A 20,588-nucleotide genomic window follows, 5' to 3' on the forward strand; every position below is an offset into this window, starting at 1 on the left:
CCATGGCTCTCGACGATGGCACCCCGGCCAAACGCTCAGATCGAATCCTCCAGGACGCTCTATATGCATTCCCCGACGCTGCTCCGTTTGTATATCTGTCAAAACCCACAATCCACAGGCATTGCAACAGGTGCGGATTCAAAAGTGTTTCGCAACCTGGTGGAGGAGGGGATTCCGAAAGCACTGTCCCAACCACGCAAAAGATATACCCTCCAAGCCACAAACGTCCGCAGCAAAAATCTATCCCTTCTTCTGTCATCAAAGGGCGCAGGTCGGACGAACGCCGCTGCGGGTGGGTGGAGCTTCTACGCGGACAGGAAAAAGAACGAGTCACCTCTCGACACCACGTTGCCTACCCCGCCGCTTTCGGAGGACTCTGAGAGCGTCTCTTCTGCTGCAGCGGAACAGGTCACGGCAGCCAAACGGAAGGTCACATACGACCCAGCAGAAGCGGACCGACTTGATAAAAAGGCGAGACTTTTGGCGGCTCGCGCCCGATTCGGGGATTCAGCAAAGCTCGACGATGGCCGGGGTATCGAGCGAGTAGACATTACGATGGAGGACTCATTCTTAGGTCCAGAGAATAACGTGCCAGTAGACGAAGACGAGGCATCTTGGGCTCCGGGCGTCAAGCTGACATTTCGAGGCTCACACGTCTTTGCCGGCATGCGCCAGCTCGTGGAGGCTGGTGTCATTAATGGCAGCAGAATGCCTGGCTGGCTGACTGGTGAGGAAGGCGTTACTATTGGGGTTGTCAGGGATGGCAGGATCAGGGGATACAAAGGCTCCGGGATATAACGACTGATGACGCTCGGCTTCTTGATTTAAGATTTTCAGGACCGAGCCAAGGGTCTCGGCACGGCTGAACCGCTAATGGCAGTTCTTTGGTTGGCGTCCTATTTTGTCTAGATACCCATGCAACAGCGTTCTACGCTTGTAAATCAAAGACCTTGTTCGTGTTCTTCCAAGCGGCCTCACATACCTCCTCTACCGAAACCCCCTTGATGCCCGCCACTACCTTGGCCACGCGCTCAATCATGCAGGGCTCGTTGCGGCCCTTGACCATGGCGCCCTCCTGCCACTTCTCCTTCTTCACGATTTTCCATCGCTCAGGAATCTCGGGCTCCTTCTTCTGGTTCTTCTTCGATTTGGGCTGTGGCTTCGATGCATCAGCCGGCGCGGCCTCGCCGTTTGTCTCTGGCTTCTTCTCTAACAACAGTTTGTAGCCCTCGTGGCTCGGTCTGATCTCGCACCAGGGCCCGTCCGTCTCCAGCATCATCCTGTCCAGGCTGATCTGTTTGACGACCTCGCAATTCTCCGCCGTCTTGAAGCTGCAACCATTGATCCCGATGTACAGCCCCAGGTCCATCAGCTCACGCGCCTCCTCGATGGAGCCGGTAAAGCTATGCACGACGCCGCCGCGCTCGAGCTTCTCCAAGCCGGGGCCGAACTTCTCCTGCAAAAGCCGGCGGAAGTCTTCGTGGGCGGCGCGCGAGTGCAAGAATAGGGGCAGCTGGGGCTTCGTGGCGAGGACGAGGTCCAGCTGGGCGGCAAAGGCATATAGCTGAACAGCCTTGGAGGCATAGTGCAGGCGATCGTAGTCGAGCCCAAACTCGCCGAATGCGACGAGGCTACCCGGCTGGGACGCGCGGGTGCTCTCAATGAGGGCGGCGAGATCGGCGATGATCGTCTCGGTCTTTTCAGCGTCCGGGCCGTTGGTGTCCGGCATGGGTGTTTCTGGATCAGGGTTCGAATGCATGGCATCATGGTTGGCATCGGCGGTACTGAAGATGGCGCTGCTGCAGGGATGGATACCGATGGTCGTGTATACATTGCCGGCTGGCATGGAGATGGTCAGTCGAGTGTCGTGCATGTCGGGGAGCTGTGAGGTCACGTACGATATTCTTTGGCTATCGCCAAGGCATCTCGGCAGCTCTGAAAGTCTGAACCCGTGACGATGAGCTTCGAGCAACCAACTTCGTTTGCTCTTGAAATGACAGCACCCAGATCATCAGGGTGCCGTCTGGAGCCGTGGGAAATGCCTCTGAAAATGGGGTCGGCAAGGTTAATTCCAATCTACTGGGTATAGAGTGTCAGCCAACCAAGGCCCGTTTTTGACTTTTTGATTTCCTCGCAAGCACAACTTCGTACATCAACATATCTTGGTCTGTACTCATCGTGAGAGGTGACTGGTGGCGGGGTCGCCATCGTTGTTAGACGTGGTGGCAGAACCACGCGAGATGCCAAGTACGATACGGTTGGCCTGAACCGAGTGAGAGGTGCTCGAGGCCAAAACATATGCTGAGACTGAAGAAACTCTTCACCCTTTAGAAGTCCCGAAACACCAGAGTCTGAGATATGGCCTGGCGCCTTAGCGTAGCGCTGGTGAGTTGCGCGTGCGCCTAAATGCATCTCTTCAAACCCCCATTAAACACAGTCTGACTAATACACGTGATTGCGCGAAGTACTTTACGCGCTAAGCGCGTTAAGTGCATGCATGCATAAAGTGCAAAGACGCGCCCTTGCACTACCACTTAAAAAAGTCCAGGGGCGAAGGGGGACCTGAGGAATGGATCTGTAAGCATGAGAATCAGGATAATCTATTCAGCGCCGCCAGACGAGTATGATCTAGGCACAGCAAGGGATCAAAACACGAGGGGACATTAGTGAGCATCGGTTTCGGCTCGTAGGTATCGGGCAAGCAAGGGCGGCGGGGCATCTGCCTGATGGTTGCCAAGGGTCAGCAGTAGTAAACCGCCTGTGCTTAACCGTGTTTGACGCGCTAGGGGCCTGGCGACGCGTTTCCGCTACGCGACGACCCGCCACGCCTATATCTTTCTCCCGTAGCAACCACCCACCATCCTTTTCCCTTCCTCCTACATACAACAAATCCCACCTCAAGTATCTTCAGCGACCATTTCCTGGCACTGAATTGCGACGAGACTTCTTTGGCATATACCCACTGGCCTTGAACAGAGTCTGAATCACTCCGTCGCCTCTTACCCCCCCGACGGTGCACTCCGTTGTCTCGCCATCCCGCCATCCCTCTACCCCCCCTCTACACATCGCCCACCATGTTCGTGAGAAAGAGAGGTACGTGTCTGCCCCTCAACGCGACTTCTAATGCGTGCTCCGTACTGACTGCGATCAGATGGCCGCCAGGAGCGCGTCCAGTTCGACAAGATCACGGCTCGCGTGTCGAGGCTGTGTTACGGCCTTGACATGGACCACGTCGACCCGGTCGCCATCACTCAGAAGGTTATTTCTGGTGTCTACGGTGGTGTAACTACCGTTCAGCTCGATGATCTTGTATGTTGTCCATCGTTCTGATGCTGGATTGTGAGAACCCATCCTAACCCGCACTCCTAGGCTGCCGAGACTGCCGCGTACATGACCGTCACCCATCCCGACTATGCCATCCTCGCCGCCCGCATTGCGGTCTCCAACCTTCACAAGCAGACCAAGAAGCAATGGTCTTCTGTCGTCAGTGATCTGTATCACTACGTCAACCCCAAGAACAACCGCCCCTCTCCCATGATTGCACCGGAGACGTATGAGTTTGTCATGAAGCACAAGGAGGAGCTTGACTCGGCCATTGTCTACGACCGTGACTTCAACTACCAATACTTTGGCTTCAAGACCCTGGAGCGTTCCTATCTCCTCAAGCTTGACGGCAAGATTGCCGAGCGCCCGCAGCACATGATTATGCGTGTTTCCGTCGGTATCTGGGGAGACAACGTTGAGCGTGTCATTGAGACGTACAACCTCATGTCCAGCAAATTCTTCACACACGCCTCTCCTACCCTCTTCAACGCTGGCACGCCTCAGGCTCAGCTGTCGTCCTGCTTCCTGGTTGACATGAAGGATGACAGCATTGAAGGTATCTACGACACCCTCAAGACCTGTGCCATGATCTCCAAGATGGCTGGTGGTATTGGCCTGAACGTCCACCGCATCCGTGCCACTGGCTCTTACATTGCCGGCACCAATGGCACTTCAAACGGCATCACGCCCATGCTTCGCGTCTTCAACAACACGGCGCGCTACGTTGACCAGGGCGGCAACAAGCGTCCCGGCGCTTTTGCCATCTACCTTGAGCCATGGCACGCTGATGTCTTCGAGTTCCTTGACCTCCGCAAGAACCACGGCAAGGAGGAGGTTCGCGCTCGCGATCTCTTCCTGGCCTTGTGGATCCCCGATCTCTTCATGAAGCGTGTCGAGAAGAACGGCGACTGGACTCTCATGTGCCCCAACGAGTGCCCTGGCCTTGCTGACTGCTACGGTGACGAGTTTGAGGCCTTGTACGAGAAGTACGAGAAGGCTGGCAAGGGCCGCAAGACCATCAAGGCGCAGAAGCTTTGGTACGCCGTCCTCGAGGCTCAGACCGAGACCGGCAACCCCTTCATGCTCTACAAGGATCACTGCAACCGCAAGAGCAACCAGAAGAACCTTGGTACCATTCGCAGCTCCAACCTGTGCACAGAGATTGTCGAGTACTCGGCACCCGATGAGGTTGCCGTCTGCAACCTGGCCTCTCTGGCCCTGCCCGCCTACGTTGATTACAACAACGGCGTGTATGACTTCAAGAAGCTCCACCAGGTCACTCAGGTCGTCGTCAGGAACCTCAACAGGATCATCGACGTGAACCATTACCCCGTCATCGAGGCTCGCAACAGCAACATGCGCCATCGGCCCATTGGCCTTGGTGTCCAGGGCTTGGCTGATGCTTTCCTTGCTCTCCGCATGCCCTTTGAGTCTCCTGAGGCCAAGGAGCTCAACAAGCAGATCTTTGAGACCATCTACCACGCTGCCCTGACCATGTCATGCAAGCTCGCTCAGGAGGAAGGCCCCTACTCCACCTATGAGGGCTCGCCCGTCTCCCAGGGTATCCTTCAATACGACATGTGGAACGTCAAGCCTACTGACCTTTGGGACTGGGCCGACCTCAAGAGCCAGATCAAGCAACATGGCGTCCGTAACAGTCTTCTCGTGGCGCCCATGCCCACGGCCAGTACCTCGCAGATCCTTGGCAACAACGAGTGCTTCGAGCCTTACACGTCCAACATCTACCAGCGTCGTGTGCTCGCCGGCGAGTTCCAGGTCGTCAACCCCTGGCTGCTCAAGGATCTTGTCGACATGGGTCTTTGGTCTGATAGCATGAAGAACCGCATCATTGCCGAGAATGGTTCCATCCAGAACATCCCCAACATTCCCGCCGACATCAAGTCCCTGTACAAGACTGTCTGGGAGATTTCTCAGCGCACCGTTGTGCAGATGGCTGCCGATCGTGGTGCCTTCATCGACCAGTCCCAGTCCTTGAACATTCACATGAAAGACCCTACCATGGGTAAGATCACGAGCATGCACTTCGCCGGCTGGAAGCTTGGCCTCAAGACCGGCATGTACTACCTGCGCACCCAGGCTGCTGCTGCCCCTATTCAATTCACTGTTGATAAGGAGGCGCTCAAGGTCGCCGATACCAACGTCGGCAAGGAGCGCAGCCTCAAGAAGCGGTCTCCCATGCCCAGCTACAACTCGTCTGCTGCGGCCGTTCCTAGGCCCATGTTCCAGAACAAGGACGGTTCGGCAGACAGCAACAGCCGCAACGGTGTTCCTACCCCCAGCACGACACCGCCTCCGGCCGCCGTCACGTCCCTCCCTGTCGCCTCGCCTGCCAAGCCGGCGACGATGAAGGCGGATGTTGACGAGGGCGACAGCCCCAAGGTCCTGCCCATGGAGCCCGCCGACAAGATTAAGATTGAGGAGCTCTCTCAGGGCGACAAGACTCCTGACGCGGAGGACAAGGATGAGGACAGCAAAGAGCGCGAGAACGACATTTACTCAGAAGCTGTGCTTGCTTGTAAGTCAAAAACTAGCACGTACCCCTTTCAACTTGACCAAGACTAATGACCTCTCGCAGGCAGCATTGAAAACCCCGAGTCTTGCGTGATGTGCAGCGGCTAAATGTTGGATACATCATTGGTAATGTGTTGATGGTTTGATGATGGGTATAATGGCACTGGGTTTTGGGTACATTTGCAAGGACACACCGCGGCTTGCACGGCTCATGATGCTCGATGCCTCTTGACGTGCACCTGAGCGCGATGCGCGGTATATCTGTCGCGCTGGCTGATATGGTTTTGTACAGTGGTTTTATGGTTTAGGGAGGTCCTGGTCCTTAGTCGGGGTCTGCATTTCAGGACAAGGTCATAATGCGTTGAACCTTGATAAGATAGCATGTGTGTTTTTCGTAATACGATTGGCGTTGAGACAATATTGTGCTGTCCCTTCCATCTCGTCCGAAACAACGAGCCTTGCCCCATTGACCGCATGCCCAATGATGGAGGGGGAGGCACGTAGCTCAAAAGGTTTTGTCTCACAGAGGAGCGCCACTTCTTCCGACCCAGTAGCAGTGGCTAGGTTGTGTGGTTGGTGTCGGAGGGTTGAGGCCTCCTCACGGTCTAGGTCCTCGCGAAATTGGCTGTTGCACCAGCTGGGGCCGGGGGGGCTCGATCTCGGTTGGCGTGGCAAACCTGGGGTGCTGCCTCTTGCGGATGAAGGGGGGGGCTAACTCGATGTTTAGTGTCCACACGGCAAATTGATTCAGCTGGACCAGGATTTTGTTCTCAAGCAAACAAGGGGGGGGAGGGAGCCAGGGTCGTTGGGGGGATCGATTCGATCGCGCCAGGCCGTCAGGCACCCGAGGCCTATCTACCGATTGCCAAATCTGCCCGCCATGCCAGTTGTGGTCCCCCTTACCCGCCTCCCCGCACTAATCCAGGCGCCCCTAGATTTCCATTGTCCAATTGATGGAGAGATGGGGTCGTTTTTGCGTGTTTGATTGTGCGCACGGGTGTTAAGCGCTCACGGGGTGCACAGCAGATTGGTTCTCGTCGCACGTCGGTCCTTGTGCCAGGCAGGTCGCCACTGGTCTGTCGAGACTGTCGGTGTTGAAATGAAGGGGAGGATGTATGCACAGATTGATCTCTCTCAGAGGGCGTCGGAGATCAAGCAGAGGGGACGATGCTATCTACACTAGCAGTCGAAGGGGGGGTCCGATCGGCGCATGCATGGGTCGGGTTTGCATGTAGGTGCCATGTTGGCAAGGGTAGCCGCACTCTGAAGAGACAAGGCTTGAGTGAGATCTTCGGCTCCGGAAATTCTGCATTGGAAGAACGCATCTCGGTCTTTCAATTCTTCAGGTTTGGGACGTCGTACATTTCGGGTCTTGGGCAAGACGGATCGAATGGCCGAACGGACTCTGCTTGCCACAGGACGCGCAAGCCGCAATGTGATCCAGGCTGGCTGGGGAGGGGTCATCATGTCTTGGGTTCGTGGGGTGGTTCGTTCGAATTGGCTTTCGCTGGGGCCGGAAGTGAAGGGAGGGGCAACGGGCGCAGACGTTCAGCAGAACAAGCAAGCGTTCAGGGCTTCAGGCATCACCAGATGAATAAGGTAGGTACCTGCCTACCTACCTACATGTAGGTACCTGGGGTACCTTGCTGCTGAGACGGCGCACCGCGGAGAGAGAGGCCGGGAACAGAAATTCGGGGTTCTAGGCCCATGATGCCTCATTAACGTAAACAAGCAGGCGCAGGGTGGTTGAATCAGCGGGGACGTCAACAGGAAACCAACAATCATGGTACCCAGCCCGGCTTTACTTCTTGTCGTTCGTGGAGACAGACGAGCACCGCACAATAGGGCAGCACCAGCAGAGAGAGGGAGCGAACAAAAACCGAGCAGCAGGAAACCATCAGACGATAGTTGTTGAGCCAACCAGAGCGCATGTGCCCATGACGTTGGACAAGTGCCTGCTCCACACGTCCGCTTGTCCCTGCCGAGACCAGACCTGGGTGCAAGGTCACAGGACTTGCCGTGTGGATAGCTTGTCCGGTGGATCGGCTTCTTCCCGCCAATCATATGCAGCCAAGAATCGGAGCAGGGATGCCAGCGGAGTGAACTGACCTCATTGACGCTGTATGAGTTGGACTTGCTTGACACGAATCGAACCTTGGAACCTTTCTCCCATTGCCCTGTTCTGAGGGGGCCTGCAGAGCTGTCGAACCCAGCCATTTGTCTTTTTCGGAGTGACTCTACCTCCCCCGATGACAACAGCAAGCTTCCAGTCCTTTGTCTGGTGTGGTTATCACTTAGGTTCCCTGGTTTTCGTCCGTCCCATCAGCCGTTTATTACCCAATTCAATGTTGGCTCATGATTTCAAGCCGAGTATCCATGTCGTCATGGGAGGCCCTGTTTCCTCAGCTTGAGTGGGTAGTTATCTTTCCTCGGGGAAGCTCTCGGTGCTGAGGCAAGCGTTATGTGGGAGAATTCGGGCACACCGACATTGCCGCAAAGTCGTCGACTGTCCTGCTGGATTAGGAAGATGGCGTAGCGTAACGGGATTCATCGCAGGTCCACCGCACGCTTTAGGCTGAGGCAAGCGAGGCGAAGCTGCCAACCTAGTATGCTGTGCTGTCGACTTGCATGAAGACTTCAGCGCTGCGTGTCCAGGCATGGTCCGACGAGGGGCGTGGGTTGCGCTCAAGCTCGGAATGGCGGCGCAGCCAGATGTCCTACCCTACCTAGCTGCCTTACCCAGGTAGCTACCTACCTACCTCTGATCTGATGGTAGGAAGCAGACAGCTGGCGCTGCGCAACCGGGCCGGGGGGCGGTCGGTAGGTCCGCAGGTAGGTGCCTTACGTTGTGGGCAATAGCTGGGGCGGTTAGACATTGGGATGCTAGTGCTGGGGCTTGGATGTCTGTGTCTTACGAGTTGGGGACTTGAGGTCATATCCCTCCCGATCCCGGCTTTAGTGCAGTGCAATGAGGTCGAAACCGGGGCTGGCGCACCTCTAGGGTCAGGCAGGGCAGGGGCCGGTGGGTAGACAGAGGCAAGCGCAGGCACACCCCGGCAGTGGCTCTTTCCTGTTTTGTCAGTGGCTTGACTTTCGGGTAGGTTCACCGCACATCCCAGCATCGTGCTTTCCTCCAGCTTTGCTAGAGGCCTGCCAGCTTCCAGCTTTGGTCTTGCTGTGAGGTACATGTAGCCTTCTCAGCACAGGGCCTCTCATCTCTTCTCCACACGTCGTTCTTGTTCTTTAAAGCTTTGGTACGCCTGCCCCTACATCCATCTGTTTGACCTCCCTCCCGTCCCTCATCATCCCAACCCTGCGTCTGATATCTTTCGAGACCTCCATTCCTCCTCCTCTCGTCAACGTCACGGAAAGACAAACGACATTCTCGACCGCACCTCCACATCCTTCGGTACGTCCGTACAACGACGCGTCGCGTCTTTCATGTTCCTCGGGCAAAGCTTCTATTCTTCCATCCGGCACCAAGGACTTCACGCGACAATTCCTTCCCCTCCTCATACACTAGGCTTTTTTTGCGTTATCCGGGTCCCGGCTTACGAGCCACCTCACTGTTCTTCTCATTGGTGTCACGTCTCATAAGTTTTGACACGACTAACACCCAATCACCGTTCACAGGCCTGCCAAGCCTTGACGACGTTCCGTTGCCCTCTCACAACACCATCATCACTACACTGTGGGTAAGTGGTTCTTCAGTCTGATACGCCAGGCTTGGTCTGCTTCACTTGCCCTTTGCCATTCTGGAGTCAATGCAAGACTCTGGACTTCCCCCACTGCCACAGCACACACACACACACACACACACACACACACACACACAAGATCAGCGGCAAGAATGGCATAGGTTGGCCAAGACCAAATGGGCCTTGGAACAGTTGACCCTGCCGTGTGTGCTTGTTCGACGTGGCTGGCCCGATCCTTCCCCAGCTTGACCCCCCCTCCCGCTTTTTCCCCTTGCGACTGCCGTCACACGGTGCAACTATACAAGGGCCGGCTCCCACGCGTGAAGTTGCACCTTCATTTCCCCTGCCACCCCCTTCCTCACTCCTCATAACCTCTTCACACGTCTCATACTGCCTCTAACCTTCTTCCTGTTTTCCCCCCAAACACTCACACATGTTTGCTCATCTGTCTTGACACCAACACTCGTTTCTCCTACAAGTCTCAAATCAGGTACTTGGATGCCGTTGATCGCTCGACAAAGTCACGAGTGTTTAATTCATCCCTCTTTAATCGTGTGGTGCGCATGAGCAGCCAGGAATATGATATTTGAACTTTTGCTAACATCAGCTGTTCAGGTCTTGCTTCTTGCACCGAACACCATCACGAGCATTAACTCATCTCGTCTCGTTCAGTCTTCAGAAAACATCAACGTCATCAAAATGAAGAACACCGCCGTTCTCAGCGCTGCTGTCATCCTCGTCCTCAGCGGCGTCCAAGCCCAGGACCTCCCCGCGTGCGGCGTAAGCATCCATCACGCTCGTCACTAGAGCCCGACAATGGCTGACACGCAGTGAAATAGCAAACGTGCGTCACTAACATGCTCGGACTTGCGGCTGAACTCGGATGTGGCGACGTCCAAGGTTCTGAGCGGGAAGCCTGCCTGTGCCGTAACCCCAACTTCCTGTACGGTATCAACGACTGCTCTACTGCCGTCTGCGCCGAGGACACCGAGGCCGCCGCCGCCGCCGTCCGTTACGGCCTTTCCTACTGCGCTGGTGAGATTCCACTGTGAGAATACTCTGCCATGACGAATATTGTGCTGATTTGTTTCGATAGACCGTGGTGTCACTGTTGAGCCCGTCCCCGCTGGTACTGTCACCGAGGCCACCAACACTGAGACTGTCACTGCCACTGCCACTGGTGGCGGCGCCGTGAGTGCGCTCCTATGAAACCAAGTATAACATTTGCTAACAATTGTTCAGAACGGCGGAGCTGTTCCCATTGTTACGACCATCGTTTCCGATGGCACTACCCTAGTCTCCACCATTGGTACCGGCACCGTCACGGGCACCGCCGGCGGTGGAGCCGTTGTTCCCATTGTCACGACCATCGTTTCGGACGGTACTACCTTCACCTCTACTGTTGGTACTAGCACCATCACAGGCACTGCCGCCAACGGAGACGACGACAGCAACACTGCTGTCGTCTCCACCTTCACCACTGTTATCACCAGCGGTGATGACACTATCACTTCGACCGGCGTGACCACTATTGGAATCAACGGCGTCTCTGGTGCCTCGCAGCTCCCTGTGACTACTGTCGCCGTCCCCGTCGTGACCACCATCACCAGCGGTGACGACCTTATCACCTCTACGATTGGCACTACCTCGGTTGTCTCCACCCTCACCGGCTCTGCTCTGACTTCGGCTCTTGAGAGCCAGGCTTCCGATGCCGCCAGCACTGGTGGCGATGACAGCAACACTGCTTCGGGCTCCGCTACTACCACCGACAGTGGTTCTTCCTCCGAGACCCAGACTGGTGATGCTGCCGCTTCCTCCACCACTGGCGGCGGTAACGACTCGGTAAGCCCTCTATTCGTGACTCAGGTGCCGTCTACAGGAAGACTAACATGTAAACAGGCCGGCATGTCCCTCACCGCTCCTGCCTTTGGCCTCTTGGCCGCCATGGGTGTCGCTGCCATCCTCTTCTAAGAGCACCAACCCGGAGTAAGAGTCGGTGATTCCATCAGCACATTCGATATTTAAAATACCCCCCTGCGTCAAATCCTCGGTTTTCGACCTCACGCCTTCGATCGATTCCATGTCATGATCTTGACAGGACTACAGCCAAAAAAAAAATGGACGTCGGTCAGAATCGAAGGCACCACGAATCGCAATTGAGGTGAACGGTAACGGAACTACCGAGGCACTGCAGGCTTTCTTTCTTTCCTTTTCAGGCCCCAAGGAGATGAAATGGTTCATCTTGTTCTTTTTTAATGGATTGCTTGGTGTTGGACTTGAGCGTAATGGAATGGCGTGTTGATGATGGTTATTGGCAGACCTTTAAGGGGCATGTGCTGAGGCTCGAGACCAGTGAAAAGGGGTGGGACCGAAGGTTGGTTGACCTCTTGCCTTTGTTGTCGAAATTCGGACGAAACCATGATAAATGAATGTATGTACAAATGTAGAAACATTGCAACGCCGCAGACATGGTTCTACAAGTCAAACGTGATGAGGGTTCAAACAGTAGTGCTGTTGAAGGACTACCTGCTGACCGATGTATGATTGTTACGGCTGCCTATACGCACCTTGGTCACCATGTGTTTGCGATTTATCACGCGCAGTGTATGCTGTGCAAGTGCAGCTCATACATGTGACACGGGCATGTTGGCGAGGAGGGAACGAGAATGAGGCTAGCGGCGCACAGCTATACAAGTGTCATTCCTTCCTATATCCGACCCAAACTAGCCAGCTTTCTCGCGATACTCGCGTTGATAGTCGCATCATCCTCGCCGTCGCTGTCATCAGAACCTGAGCTGCTTGTGGCGTCGTCGTCGTCGTCGTCGTCGTCGTCCTCGTCCTCGTCATCGTCGTCCCCAAGGCTCTCCTCGGCTACGATCTCCATCAAGTTGCTGGTGCCGCCCTGGACGGAGCCAGCATCGTCGTTGTCGTCGTCATCGCTGGCCACCTCGCCGTCCTCGAGCCGACGGCGGGGTTTCTTCTTGCCCTTCTGGTCCTGCGGACGTCTGGACTGGCTGGCTGCGTCGCGCTTGCGCTTCTGCGCGGTCGCGTCGGCGGGGTCGCGTTTCGGCGTCAGGGCAAAGGCCGAGGGCAGCGCGGCGTCGGCGGGGAGGGCGTAGATGGTGGGGAACTCGAGGACGGTGGTGTCGCGCAGGGCTTCGGCGAGGGACGTTGTCGGGTCGAGGGCGTGGACGGGCACCTTGGCTTCGGAGCTGGGTGCGGTAGCGGCGGCGGCGGCGGCGGCGAAGGGGCTGCGGACGGGGGAGATGAAGAAGCGGTACTTGTCCTTGGGCATGTCCTCGGGTTCTGGGGCCGCCGCCGACTTGAAGTGCGTCGCGCCGGCGTAGGGTTTCCAGGCCGGGTGCGGGTGAGGTTGGAGGACGTAGTGGCCCGGAAGCCAGGTGCCTGTCGACGGGTCCTGGGACTGTGTGGCGGCTTGCGGGGGGGGCTGTTTGGGTCGGGACTTGGGCTTGGTCGAAGGGTCGGCGGCCACGTCAAAGGGGCTTCGCTGCTGTTGCTCTTCCTTTTTGCGCAGGGCGTTGAGATGGGCCCTGTGGCCGTGGCCGAACGCCGAGTAGAGGGGCGCATTGTCCATGGCCTTACCCAGGAAGCGCGTCGTCGGAATTTTGTTTCGCCCGGCGCGGTCGTCGTGCTCCTCGTCGCTGCTGCTGTTGTCGGCATTGTCGTCTGCCTCGACCTCGACCTTGGTGTCGGCCTCCTTGGCCTCGCCAGGCTCGAGCAGCAGCCACTCGACCTGCCAGTGTATGCGGCCCGACGCCTTGTGCACGTTTGTGCCGTTCTCCTTCTGCCTCGACATGCCGGTCGGGGCGCGTCGCACATGGATGCCAAACGACGCGAGCCGTCGCCGCATCTGCTTCGACAAGTCCGGCCGCACGCCCGCTCCTGCTCCTGCTCCTGCTCCTGCTCCAGCTCCTGCGCCATCTCTGCCGCCGTTCCGCAGCACCTCGGTGACGAGCACCTTCTTCTTCGACCCGTCCTTCTGGCGACGCCACTGCACGCTGCGAATCTCGACGGGCCGCAGCTCGTCCTCGGCCAGCAGGCGGCGCTCCTCGACAATCTCGCGCTCGGCGCGCTGCACGGCGCGCTCGATGCCGTGCAGGAAGTTGTAGTCGTGGTCGACGCCGGCCGGGGTCCGCAGCCGGGCGCGCGGCACGTAGGCCGTCGCGTCGCGGATGCCGCTGCACGACGACCAGGCCTTGTGGCGGCGCGTGCAGGCGAGCGAGCACGTCCGCGTGTCGCAGGCCGGGCACTTGTACTTGGGCGGCTGGATGTGGCAGATGGCGCAGAGCGTCGTCAGGAGGGGATCGTTCGACGACGACGAGGTCGAGGCGGCGCCAGAGGGACCGCCGGCGGCTGGTGTTGTGGCCATGCTGGATGCCGCTTTCGCGGGAGGGGAGAAGGAAGGATTCGAGGTGGGCAAGCGCCCGAGGGGGTCACGTCGAAGAGAGTGTTGGCTAATGATGCAGTGGAATTAATAGGTGTCGGGTTGGAATCGAGAGGGTTGAAAATGCACGGGACCAAGTTGCAAAGGTTGAACGCATGGAGCTCACAACTTTTTGTCTTATCGCACTGCTCAACCTGATGGTCTCTGCCTTATCGGCTAGTGCCTTGGCGGATGACGCATGGTCGGTGGGAGGGAAAGCCATTCGAGGCATCCCAAAAGTTTCAAGACGAGACGGATCGGACATCAGTCATGTACATAGTCACATGGGCGAAGAAAGCGTCGAGTGTCATCTTCAAGATATAGATTCAAGACCAAGGAGTGACGTCAAGTCCAACTAGTCAGAACACCGACAGACCAACCACCTGAGCCCTACAAATCGTGATACAGCAGACAAAGAGCAGCCCACTCGTCCTCGAGGCACTGTGAGAGACATCTCGACCAAGAAACGAGACATGTTTGAAAGCACAAATAAGAGGGTAGAATTAGCAAAGCTTCCAACGCCAGGACAAAAACAACGTGACGCTGTCCAGAACCGCCATCAGTGTGGACAGCCAGACGGAGAGAGAGATAGGTGAATAAGGATAAAAACAAAGAGGTATAGATGGGGCAACAAGAGGGACGAAAAATGAGCTTTTATGCGCGAAATTGGACACATGCGGTCCAGAACCCCTGGGGAAAGAAACGAAAAAAAGGCCCCCCGGGCCCAGTAAACCTCTCCCACTCTAATGTCGTTCGTAATAAGCAAACCCTCGCCAGGTTCGTCAATCGGCGGGGGCCGGTCTCGTCTTTAGCGCGAGCCCCCCAGAGCGCTGATGCGAGCCCCAGATGGCCTGTGGATGAGGCTGCTGGCGTGCTTGCCGACAAGGCCGCGCTCCTGAGGCGCCGTGTCCGACTCGCTGCGGCCCTCCTCGAGGTCCTCGCCGTCATCCTCGACAATCTTGGTGGGGATGTCTTGGTGGATCATGTACTGCTGGCTCGACCGCTCGGGCGTCGTCGCCGTCGAGGCGAACGACATGGCCGTGCTGCTGCGGTTCGGCACCAGATCGGGCGTTGGCGGGATGCTCGACGTGCGACCCGAGGCAGGCTGCAGGAGGCTGTCGTCGCCGAGCTCCGACGCTGTGGCGTTGGAGTGGCTGTCGTGGCCGTCATCGCTGGCCGCCACCGACAGGTTGCTGTGCCTGCGGTGGGCGGCGGCGAGGCGGGCACGCTCGTCGAGCTCGGCATCTTGCGCCAGAGACAGACCCTCGACGGCAGCTTGGCACTGCTCTGCAATGTTGCGGATGATGTGCGCGATGGCATCCGTCTTGTCCTTCAGGTGACGATCAGCCACGTCAATGAAGCTGGACGAAGACATCCTCTTGTTGGCGCGGGCAGCACTCCTCAGGTTGTTCTCGGCTTCAGGCGAAAGGCGCTCGCTGGGCACCTCGCCCTGCTGGAGTTCGACATCCTCGTCGTTCTCGAAACCGTCCTCAAGCTCCGAGGTGATCTCCTCGGGCTTCGTCAGCGAGCGGACGAGGTGCTCCATGTGGTGGCTCTGGCCGCCAATGAGACTGCGGAGGTGAAGGACCACCCTGCGAGCCTCGTCACGCTGTCGCAGGATTGTCATGTTGGTGTGCTGGAGCGCGGAAAGCTCCTTCTTGTTGCGCTTGCGCTCGCGCTCGAGCTCCTCGGCAATCTCCTGCTGGAGGACCAGGGCCTCAAGAGCGTCATCACGCTGCTTCTCCGTGCCGGCGAGACGAACAGAGAGGCGAGCATTATCATCCTTCTGCTGATCGATGAGACCGCCGAGCCTGCGGTTCTCCCTCTTGTGGTTCTCAATCTTGGTCTTGAGATCTTGCGTCTCCTTGGTGAGCTGTTCAGCAAAGGCCTGGAACTTGAGGAACTGCTGCTTCCAGCTCTCCAGTTCCTCCACAAGGTAGTTGTTGCGCTTGGTGACCTTGCTGAGCTCCGTGTCCATGCGGCCCTTGAGGTTGATGAAGTCCTGCCACGCCTCGAGGGCGTCGCGAGAGTATTGGTTCCTCTCGCGGACAATCTCGTTGAGGTGCCTCATCGAAACCTTGGTCATCAGCGGCTTCTTCACGGCGCCACCAAAGACCGCCTTGAGGCCGGTGTTGCGGCCCATCTTTTCACAGACGTGGTCCATGACGGACATGACAGCATCCTGGCTCCACCACTCGGGGTCCTGGATAGACTCGACTTCACCGCGCATGACGATAATCTGGCCGGCGGGGATGAGTTTGCCTCCACCGTAGGCGGAGCGGAGATGCTGGGGCACACCAGACGGGGTGACATCGCCATTGAGGGACTGGGTCAGGCGGGTGACGAATTTGTTGCGCTGACCGGGGCTCAGCGCGGTGGGCGGGCTCGAGGTGAGGACAAAGTTGCGGTCGAGGTCGACGACCAGAGCGTCCGTGGGCGCCGTGAAAAGCGACCTGCACTCGGCAGTGATGCCCAGGATGTAGGGGCCCGGTTCCCGAACGAGCTCCTTGGCGTGACGAGCGTGAACGACGGCGGACGTAGAGGCCGCTCCACTCGTAGACACGGACGCAGTATTTGTACCGTCTCGGCGGCCATGGTCAGCAGCATGGCCGGGTAGTGGCTCACAAAGATGATGCGGCGGGTGGGGGGAGATGGCGGCCTCAATGACGCCGACAATGTTGGGAATCGAGAGACAGCAGAACAGGGGCCATATGGCAAAGTTCTGGAATCCGGTGGGAGAAGAGGGGAACTGGTAGCACAAGGGCGTAGTCCTTTCATGTCGATGCGGACAAGGTCGTTGAGCCTTGGGGCGGGGAAGCTGAGAATGCGGGAGACCTCCTCGGCGTGGAACAGGTTAGTGGCCTTGTTCCAGTGAATCCACATGCCCCGAAGATAGTCGCCCAACAGATTGTACAGCGGGTAACGGGAGAGGAAGGACAGGCAGTAGGGAATCCAGTACGTCTCGTCGGGGTTGTCGTAAAAGTCGGACTCGGTCCTCTTCCGCAGGTCACGAATCGTCTCGGCCCTCTTGTCGTCGGCGCGGGACCACACGCGGAGACTGATGCCGTAGAGGGTGTGGGACGAGTCCTGCTGCAAAACGAACGCGTGGTGGACGCAGTGAGGCTGGCTGCGACCAGTGCAAATCTCAACATCGTGAGGGAAGCACGCCTGCGACGGGAGAGGTTAGCACAACGTTACCGCCAATGGAAAGGGGGGGGGCAAACAGGTCCAACTCACCCGCATAGCAGCGTGCAGGGCCCTGGCAATCTCGTTGTCTTGCTCCAGCCTGGGGCTGCTGCCGAGAATCTCAGGGAGCCAGAATTGGCCAACGGCACCCTTCATGTGGCCAATCTTGCCCTGGGCGGGCGCAGGTGCCTTGACCCATTGCGAGGGCTCTCGGCCAACACCACAGACCATGTAGGCATGGGTCAGTGTCTTGGGGGTGCGCTGCTGGGTCTTGACGTTGAGGGTGGAAGGAATCGGCTGGGTGATGCGAGAGTGAAGAGAAGAGGTACGGCTGGGGATGATGAGGTTGTTGTCGCCCTGGTCCCGGGTGGTGGGACGGCCCTCGCGATCCCCGGTGCGAGGGCGCGTGAAGGACGAGTGAGCATGCAGAGAGGGAGCCATTGCGCGTGATGGATACCTCTGATTCTGTCGTTGCAGCGTAGGGTGTTTGGGGCGAGAGGATAGAGCGAGCTCCTAAATCTCGCAACAAAGCAGAGCAGGCGAAGAAGCTCGGAAGCTGGGCGGAAGTCTGGAAAGCTTTGCGGGAGCTCGAGTTGTTTTAGTTGTCCATTCGAAGGTCTGCACAGCAGCTAGTGATGCGAGGTTCTGGGCGTTCGGTTCGTCGCGTCTCTTGTCGTCTCGTCCGGTCTTGTCGTATCGTCTCTTCTCTTCTCTTGTTCTTGACGAGTGCTCGTAGACAGTCCGCAACAGACTGGCTGCTTGGTGACGGCTGGTGCGGGGGGAGGAAGGGAGGGTAGGAGAGTGAAAAGGAAAGACGCTGGCTAAGAGGAACAAGAGCCACAGAGGTTTTGGAAACGAGCACCCAGAAAGGGGGAAGGCGACTCCAAAAAGAGGCGATTGGGGGGGGGTGGGCGGTCCGTGTGGATGGATGGAATGGGTGGAATGAATGGATGGGGCGGCCAGGGGTGGGATGAGCATTCGAGCTCTGCTCGAAGATCGTTGCAGCGAAAGAGGAGAGACGGGGAACGACTCGTGGTTCAACAGACAGACAGACAGACAGCCAGACAGCCAGAGCCGGCCTGAGCCAGCCAGAGAGCCGTGGCGGATTTTGGGGGGGACGAGCAGTCGGAGAAGCAAGCTCAATCCATCGTGATGCCCAATACCTTTCAGGGGGGGACCCAAGTGGGAAGGGGCCCATCGTCGGCCGCCTTCCTGTTCCCAGGAGGTCTGATACCACGCTAAAGCACTGTGCATGGCCTGTGCATTGTGCGGCGGAGATCTGACACGAACACGGTGTGATGCCACCAGTGATCCGTATAGGGAGACCGTGTGAAGTGCCTTCGTCGGGCGCGACCCGTACGGGGACCCCTGCCTCAGGAACGAACGGGGCTAACGATTAGCACAGCGGCGTTGGCGCACCGCGTGGGCCTCACGGGTGAGCTTGGGGCACTCGGGGCACTTGGGGCGCGCTGAAGCACTGAAGCACTGAAGCACTGAAGCACTGAACCCTCGAAGCCGTCGCCGGGCTGGCACCATCACTTGGTGTGTCCACACCGTCCCCCCCTCGCCCGGGTCCCTGGTCCCCCCAAAATTTGGCTCCACGCCTGCCAGCTTAAACGAACCAATGACGGGCCGGCGGACCTGGTGGGAAATTGTCTCTCCCTTTTTCGTGTCGCGACTGCGACGCTGTCATGGCTCAATTTCTCGAACCCTGGCCCTCTCGTTTCCGACCTTGCGTTGCGACGAATGCTACTGCTGTTCGTTTGCGTCTGTTTCTTGCCTCAGCGCTCCCTTGCAGCCGTTTTCGTGCAGCAGACAAAGGATCGCCCTGCCGTGTTTGTTGTTGTTGGGCGTAGGGAATGCCGCAGCGCTGCTGCTGTTGCTGCTGCTACTGCTGCCTCGAGGATCCATCCAGGCCGTGACTTTGACCGCCCCCCCTCCCTCAGTCACTTGTCAGTTCGACCTGTCGTGCATGGCTCTTTTCTTTTTTAGCGTCTCAAGGCCAGACCAGGCCACACGTGTCATGGCAAGGCATAGAGCCCCGGCGCCAGCCGGTCTTTGTTGGTAGTCAAGGTAGTGCAACCGATGAAACATAGCGACACTGCCTTACAGCTAGTGCTGTACCATGTACGCCACTCCTGGGGAGGTGTTATGCACATCTGGCGTCGAAAACATCCGTTTTTTACTCAGTCCCTTCCCGTCAACGCATCGCGCTGGCTTCGATGCTGCTGTAAAACGAGCGAACGAACGAACAGGCAAACAGATGGGGCCAAGACGCTCGACTGACTGACTGACTGACTGACTGACTGACTGACTGACTGACTGACTGAATGGTGGACTGACCCCTGACGCCAGACCCCACCAGTCGGCGACAATTTGTCCAGCCGACGCCCAGGGTCATCCTCTCGGAGTGCAGGAAACGAACATGACCGCCTACATGTACAGCACAGTACACTTGCACTAGCAGCGGGGCCTCTCCTCGAATCCAGCTAAGCATCTGGCGATACCCGTCTGCAGTGTGCAGAAATAGCCCGAGCTTGCGCTTTCCATGACGGGATGACTTGCTCTCACAAGGTGCTTCCATGTTGTGCACAAGCCTCCTCCTCCCCCTCGCCTCCACGCCCATGCCTCATGCACGCTCGGACCCGTGCTCAGGCGATGTGCCAGCTCTCTCTCTCTCTCTGTGTCTGTCTGTCTGTCTGTCTCTGTCACCTTGCACGGAATGGGAAAAAAAGGACTCTCACTCGCACCATCATGCCCCGCCCTGCGTGATGCTGCGCTCCTGTTGACGTCGGGTAACCTAGGCTGCTCGGATGGCGACATATATGTAGGGAGACAGTGGGAGAGAGTAGGGGGTGTCGTTGCTCCGATCAACACAGGAACGCCGCATGTTTGCCCAGCACATACAAACATATACATATGCATGTACATATGTGTTTCGGGCTCGATGCATGCACCTGGATCGATGCGAGCCATGATATTCCCGCCGATGCCGCTCCCAAGCACCCGGCACCCATTGGCTTTTGACCACGCGTAACGGCGTTTTACCAGAGGGTCCGTTGTCGCAGGCGGCGGGGTCTATCGAGGTACTATGTACAGTAGCTCTTGCTTTGCGGGCAGGCGGGGTTACGACCTTTTCGCTGGCAGCCATCCCCCCCCCCCCCCCCCCCGGTTTTCGCTTCAGGGATTCCGGAATCCGCTGAACCTGGACAACAGCGGGCCGGGTCTCCTAGCAACGACTCAACTGAAATACATAGTACTTGTCAACACCTTACGCCCTGTACCGTCTCTAAGATGAAGCTGCTGAACAGCTTATGTTTGGGGGGGTGAGCTGCTATCGAAGTTGGCCCAAGTACCTGATGTTTGAGCCACGCAAGTACTACAGCGACTGGAGCTGCAAGTTC

The 20,588-nt window shown here is 57.6% G+C and overlaps 6 protein-coding genes across 6 annotated transcripts in view; 3 read left to right on the forward strand and 3 right to left on the reverse strand.

Annotated features, from left to right (window-relative positions):
* The window catches only part of VDAG_04043 (uncharacterized protein), a gene marked incomplete at both ends in the record, with an annotated part of 1,444 nt that extends 646 nt beyond the window's left edge, over positions 1 to 798 (forward strand). The window contains one exon of the mRNA XM_009654127.1: positions 119 to 798. Within this exon, the coding sequence (XP_009652422.1) occupies positions 119 to 798 (680 nt within the window). The remainder of the gene's footprint in view (positions 1 to 118) is intronic.
* Positions 799 to 928: 130 nt separating this feature from the next.
* VDAG_04044 (deoxyribonuclease tatD) lies at positions 929 to 2,208 on the reverse strand (the record flags this gene model as incomplete). Its single annotated transcript, XM_009654128.1, has 3 exons — positions 929 to 1,839; positions 1,899 to 2,076; positions 2,152 to 2,208. The coding sequence occupies 3 exons, from the start codon at positions 2,206 to 2,208 to the stop codon at positions 929 to 931; spliced, it is 1,146 nt and encodes a 381-aa protein (XP_009652423.1).
* Positions 2,209 to 3,074: 866 nt separating this feature from the next.
* On the forward strand, positions 3,075 to 5,964 carry VDAG_04045 (ribonucleoside-diphosphate reductase large chain; the record flags this gene model as incomplete). Its single annotated transcript, XM_009654129.1, has 4 exons — positions 3,075 to 3,093; positions 3,152 to 3,309; positions 3,370 to 5,860; positions 5,921 to 5,964. The coding sequence occupies 4 exons, from the start codon at positions 3,075 to 3,077 to the stop codon at positions 5,962 to 5,964; spliced, it is 2,712 nt and encodes a 903-aa protein (XP_009652424.1).
* A 4,289-nt stretch (positions 5,965 to 10,253) lies between these two features.
* On the forward strand, positions 10,254 to 12,021 carry VDAG_04046 (uncharacterized protein; the record flags this gene model as incomplete). The annotated part of the gene is made up of 5 exons (XM_009654130.1): positions 10,254 to 10,334; positions 10,394 to 10,589; positions 10,651 to 10,745; positions 10,797 to 11,396; positions 11,454 to 12,021. 5 exons carry the CDS (start codon positions 10,254 to 10,256, stop codon positions 11,523 to 11,525), a joined length of 1,044 nt encoding a protein of 347 aa, XP_009652425.1. The 3' UTR covers positions 11,526 to 12,021.
* A 240-nt stretch (positions 12,022 to 12,261) lies between these two features.
* Positions 12,262 to 13,944, reverse strand: VDAG_04047 (box C/D snoRNA accumulation; the record flags this gene model as incomplete). The annotated part of the gene is made up of 1 exon (XM_009654131.1): positions 12,262 to 13,944. The coding sequence occupies one exon, from the start codon at positions 13,942 to 13,944 to the stop codon at positions 12,262 to 12,264; it is 1,683 nt and encodes a 560-aa protein (XP_009652426.1).
* An 862-nt stretch (positions 13,945 to 14,806) lies between these two features.
* VDAG_04048 (DENN domain-containing protein) lies at positions 14,807 to 17,625 on the reverse strand (the record flags this gene model as incomplete). Its single annotated transcript, XM_009654132.1, has 3 exons — positions 14,807 to 16,720; positions 16,834 to 17,166; positions 17,236 to 17,625. The coding sequence occupies 3 exons, from the start codon at positions 17,623 to 17,625 to the stop codon at positions 14,807 to 14,809; spliced, it is 2,637 nt and encodes an 878-aa protein (XP_009652427.1).
* Positions 17,626 to 20,588: the final 2,963 nt, after the last annotated feature.

The sequence above is a fragment of the Verticillium dahliae genome, genomic scaffold (genome assembly GCF_000150675.1).
Source record: "Verticillium dahliae VdLs.17 supercont1.6 genomic scaffold, whole genome shotgun sequence".
NCBI lineage: Eukaryota > Fungi > Ascomycota > Sordariomycetes > Glomerellales > Plectosphaerellaceae > Verticillium > Verticillium dahliae.